Source organism: Bison bison, unplaced genomic scaffold (genome assembly GCF_000754665.1).
Source record: "Bison bison bison isolate TAMUID 2011002044 unplaced genomic scaffold, Bison_UMD1.0 scf7180017864144, whole genome shotgun sequence".
Classification (NCBI taxonomy): Eukaryota; Metazoa; Chordata; class Mammalia; order Artiodactyla; family Bovidae; genus Bison; species Bison bison.
The window spans coordinates 1,985,246-1,990,362 of NW_011494716.1; the positions used below are offsets into that span (position 1 = coordinate 1,985,246).

Below are 5,117 nucleotides of genomic sequence, written 5' to 3' on the forward strand. Positions count from 1 at the left end.
TCCGATCTCTCTCTGCGCCCACCGGGCAGGAGCAGAAAGCCAGGCAGGGGCTGGCTGAGGCCGGGGTGGGCGGCCTTCTGGACGCCTTCTCTGCCTCCATCCTGGGTGCCACACGGACACTTGGATGTCCAGGGCCGCGGCTGATGGCCGAGGCCTCCCTGGGCAGGGGTGCCCCCCGAGGGCGGGGGATGAGACCCTGGAAGGTGGAGTGGACAGGGGACGGTCAGAGAGCAGGCTCTGGGGAGCAGACCGTCTCGGGGGCGCCATGGGCAGTGGGCGGGCGCCTGGCCGGCTGGCCCCTCACACCCCTCCCTCCGCAGAGCGCCGACAGCATCCCGCCCGGCTACGAGCCCATCTCCTTGCTTGAGGCACTCAACGGCCTTCGGGCGGTGCCCCCGGCCGTCCCCCCAGCCGTCCCCACGGCTCCCCTCTATGAGGAGATCACATACTCGGGCGTCTCAGATGGCCTGTCGCAGGCCAGCTGTCCACTTGCCGGGATCGATCGGATGGTGGAAAGCAGCCTGCAGAAGGGCAAGCCCCGGAACAAGTCCCCCGACAGGTGAGCCCGGCGCCGGCAGCCCCCTGCGGCGGCGTGCGGCCCTGCCAGCTGCACCTCCCCCACCCTGCCTGCCCCCCACGAGCCGGGGGCCACGTGCCTGGGATCTGGCCACGGGTCAGTCATGGGTCCTCCAGGCCGCCCTTGGAGGTGCTGGTGACCAGCCCTGCTGGGCTCAGTTTTTCTCAGACGCTCACGGGTTTTCTAGAACAGTAGAAAAGAGGCACAGGTTCTATAGAACTCCCACGGCCTCGCCGCCTTCTGCGTGTTAGAGTGGCTCCAAAGATGGGGAGGCCCCGGGCTTGTCTTCTCGCCGCCTGCGCTCCCCCCAGGCTTTGCCACTGTGGCTCCCTTCCCTTCTGTAAGGGCCCTGGGGGCCTCCTGCACACACTCCTTGGCCTGGTGCACCTGTGCTGGCCCTTCCCTGGGTTTTGGGGCCCCTGGGGCTGGCTTGGTTGAGCTCACCCACCTGTCCTCTGCCTGCTCTGTCCCCAGCACCCTCCGGTCCCCGTCGTCCCCCATCCACGAGGAGGATGACTCAGAGGCTCTGCCCGCGCCGGGTGGGGCGGGGCTGGCGCTGAGCAGCTCCCCCGAGGTGAGGCCCCTCCCTGTCCATCTGTCCCCGCCTCCTGCCTTTTGGCCTCCCAGCCCCCACTGCTCGTGGGTGAAGGCCGTGGGGGCCCCCGTGTCCAGGGCCCAGATGTCAGCACCAGGGTCCAAGCACGTCTCTTGTGTCTTAGAGCTTCATGACGGAGACAGTGGATGAGACTTCGTCGCTGAAGCAAGGTGAGTGCTCCCGGGCCTGAGCCCTACTGTGCTCCGCCCCTGCTCCTCTGAGGGTTCTCTGAGCTGTGCTGGCCGACCACACACCGCGGTTCCTGCACGTCTCCCGGAGGACAGCCCTCGGCCGCCCGGTTTCCCTCCTTGCCTGTCCTTTAGTGGCAACAGCCGTTTGTTCTCTTCCCCCCTGGACGGTTCTGCTGTGGTTGGTGCCCCATGCTCTTGGCCTGGGGCTCTGCCTGTCCCACCGTGGCGGGGTCGCACCGGAGCCTCTGGGACTCGGGCCTGGTGTGGCCAACAGCCAGAGGGTGTGCACAGCTCAGCCCCTCCCCTGTGTGTCCCCCATGCGGGGGTCCTGGCGCCCTTCCTGAGCAGAGGGTTTCGTTAGCACTCGGTGGCCCCTGGGGTCCAGTCCCAGCTACCGCTGCCAGGCACTGGCTCTGGGTAGGGCGGTGACCCACCAAGGCACGGTGGGGCCTCAAGGGAGGTGATGCGACGTGGAGGCGCCATCCCTCTGCCATCCCGGTGGTTCCTCCCCGCATCAGACAGGGAGACAGAGGCTCACCAGGCTTGGTGTCGGGGGAGGCCCAGGTGTGGTCAAGATCCCCAGAGCACCCTGCCGTCTCTGGTGTCATGAGCCCTCCCAGCTGCGTGGCCCCTGGCCTCGAGAGTCACGGGGTGACCACGGCCTGCAGGCCCCTGGGAGTGGTGCCAGGAAGGGGTGTCCCCCCGGGAGTCCAGTTCTGTCGCTCCCTGCTCACCGTGCAGGCAGGCCCCTCTGCCCCTCAGGCCTCGGCTTCACCCTCCGGTGGCGGCAGCTCCTTCCTGCCTGCACACTGCGCCAGGACTGGGGGCCTCCAGGTCCCTGTTTCGGGATGCAGGCCACTCTGAGGGCCCCAGAAGTGCAGGGCAGGTCCCAGCTGAGGTCTGACATGTGAAGAGGAGGATCCACTCCCCACGTGAACGCCCTGCTGTGGGCCTGGAGCTGTGTGCCCACCTGCCCGTTCTGGAAGATAGCAGACGTTCTTTTCAACATGGGCATGGGATGTCTTTCTAATAAAAACAAAACAGAGCCCCATGCTGGGAGGGGTGTGGGGGGCAGGAGAAAAGGAAAAAGGAAGAAAACATGATAGACCGTCTGCCTCGGTCCCAGGAGAACGGGGGAGTTGGGGTAGGGTCTGGGCTCGGGGGGACGGCTGGACCACCTCCTGCCCGCAGGCCCCCCACCTGCCTCCATCCCCTGCAGGGAGCCGCGTGCCATCCATCGAGAATGTCCTGCAGGATGGCAGCCCCGAGCCCTGTGGTCGCAGCCAGCCTGGCGCACCTGCCGACGTCTACCTGCCAGGTAAGGGCGGCACACCTGAGGTTCTGGAGTCGAGACGAGCAGCCTTGTTGGCCTCAGAGCCTGGTTCCTTCCTGGTGGCGGGGAAGCCCTTCCTCTCTGCCCCCACCTGCCCCGGGAGCCACACCACCTTGAGCTATGGCCGGGCACTGGGGGGCTGAGACGGGCTTCAGTGTGGAAGGGTCTCTTGTCCGTGGGCTTCTGGCTGAGCAGCAGAGCCTGTGCAAACAGAGGGGGCTTGGAGGCCGGGGTGCTGGTGTGAGGAAGCAGGGCAGCAGGTGGCTCACCGGCACACACAGGCCCCCCCAGAGGAACCCACAGGCAAAGCTCTGTTAGAGCAACTCGGGACTCCAGAGGACCTGGTGTTTCCTGAGGATGAAAACCTGGTTGGGTAGAGTGGGATGGAGGGGTCAGGAAAGGCTCCACTTCCTGGAGCCTTGAGCGAATCCTGATCCTGCCGACGGCCTCTTGCCCTGGCCCCTGGGTGCCACTGGGGGGCACCCCGAGCACACTTAGCCAGTGCAGGGCCACCGCCCCCACTTCTCACCCCTTGAGCGGCCCACAGAGCGTCCAGGCATCTGCAGGGCTGGCCCGGCCCATCAGTGGGCCCGGGACCTCTGGCGGTCGGGACCCCCAGCGTGTCTCAGTCCTCCTATGGATCTTGGCCAGCTGCGGGGTGGGGAGAGTGGCAGAGGCCACTGGCTGGCCCTGGTGCTTGTTTGGACAGCGGGGTGGGCTTGGTTCTCAATGCCAGAGTGGAGCGGGGGCCACGCTGGGCTGTCTTGCACCCGCTTTCCCTCAGCTTGGTTGCCTGCTCCTGGGGGCGGGCCGGGGCCCTCAGGGACCCACCGCCTCTGTGACCGCCCACCCCCACGCCACGGCCTCTGTCCCCCAGGCTTCCTCCTTCAGCAGAGACCCTGAGCATCTCCCGCGCACTGTGTGGCTTTAAGAATGCGAGCCCCCACACGTTAGGGGTGCCTTCTTTTCAGCAATTGCACGGTGTCCTCTGGGTGGAGGGAGCGTGATTTAGTGGATCTTAGTGTAACCTGCCAGATGGGATAAAGGGGGGGCGGGCAAATCCGTAAAACGGAGAGACCCGTGATGCCCGGTGCCCCAGAAGCCCCGCGGGCTGGAGGCCCTTGCTGGGCCCCACCACACCCAGCCCCTCGTCCCTGCCGCCTGCCCGCGTCCTTCCCCGGCCTGGCGTCCTCTGCCTTAGCGCCAGGCCCGGGCACGCTCTCGGGAAAGGCGCTGGGCACCTCTCGTGCGTCAGCCTGTGTGTGTGTGTGTGGCATTTGTTCCTATCACACCCTGCCCCCGCACGTGCACCTCAGTCAGCCGCCGGCGCCTCTGCCTGGAGCGTGCGGCCCCTCTGAGTGCCCTGCTAACCGAGCTTCCATCTCTCTCCTCCTCTGGCAGCCCTGGGGCCCGGCTCCTGCTCCGCTGGTTTAGAGGAGTAAGCCGGTACGTGACGCCTTCGCACACGGGGCGGGGGGCTGCTTCCCCATATGGGGAAGTCTTCTCAGGGGCCCTGGATTCTGAATCCAGAGGCTTCCGAAGGCCACAGCAGGGGTGCTCCAGAGAGGTGGTCCTTCGGGAGGGGTCCAACCAGCCTTTGGAACCGAAGGACTTTCCCTCTGGACCGGGCGGCCCAGTCAGGCTCTTGTAGCCTCAAGGGTCCCAGAATCAGTGACTCAGCGCCAGCCAGGACCCCACTGTTGGCTGACAGCTAGCCTGTGCCCCACCTCTGGAACCTCCTGGAACACCAGCATGCTGTGGGGTCAGTCTCTGAGTGGTCCCCGGACAGCCCAAACGGACATCTTACTGAAAGCCATTCCGAGAGCACCCCCAAAGAGGGGGACGCACTGGGGGACCCCTGCCCCTCCTCCAGGCACCCTCAGCCTGCTGGGAAGTCTGGAGAGAAGGAACCTGGCGCCTTCGAGGGCCCAGGGTTTCTAGATGAATGTGGTGGGGTCCGCCCCCGGCTGTCGGCCTTGGAGGACTTGGCCCCCGTCCCGGTCAGCCGTGCTGCCCGACCGCGGGGTCTGCCACCAGCAGCGTTCCTCCCACAGACCTCTCCTGTCTTCCTTGGTCGCTTTTTGTGACAATGCTTAGCTTCAACTGAAATGGCACCTGCCACTTTTATGACGTTGGCCCCAGCCTCGCCCTTGGAAGATAGTGTTGCCACTTGGGTAAAACTTCCGGAAGTGGGAAACGGCTCAGACCCGGCTGTGGAGGACCGTGCTTGTCTTCTGGGCTGCACGGCAGAGCTGGCTTCCCGAGTGCAGCCTCAGCTCCTAAGAAGACAGGCCCCTCGCTGGGCCCCCCAGGGTTGTTGCTGGCCCCAGGGGCACCTGGGTTTGCCCCTGAAGCTGCCTGGGGCCTACATGGTGTGGCGCCCCAGGGCACCGGTGCCCCAGGGTGGCCTGAACACAGGGG

At 66.2% G+C, this 5,117-nt stretch overlaps 1 protein-coding gene across 4 annotated transcripts in view; it reads left to right on the forward strand.

The window, feature by feature from the left end:
* MGRN1 (mahogunin ring finger 1, E3 ubiquitin protein ligase) overlaps positions 1-5,111 on the forward strand; it is a 35,965-nt gene extending 30,854 nt beyond the window's left edge. For all 4 annotated transcript variants that reach the window (XM_010840410.1, XM_010840412.1, XM_010840411.1 and 1 more), the window contains 5 exons: positions 321-559; positions 1,052-1,151; positions 1,297-1,342; positions 2,583-2,681; positions 4,098-5,111. In XM_010840410.1, coding sequence (XP_010838712.1) covers positions 321-559; positions 1,052-1,151; positions 1,297-1,342; positions 2,583-2,681; positions 4,098-4,138 — 525 coding nt within the window. In that variant the 3' untranslated portion in view covers positions 4,139-5,111. The remainder of the gene's footprint in view (positions 1-320; positions 560-1,051; positions 1,152-1,296; positions 1,343-2,582; positions 2,682-4,097) is intronic.
* The last annotated feature ends 6 nt before the right edge of the window (positions 5,112-5,117 follow it).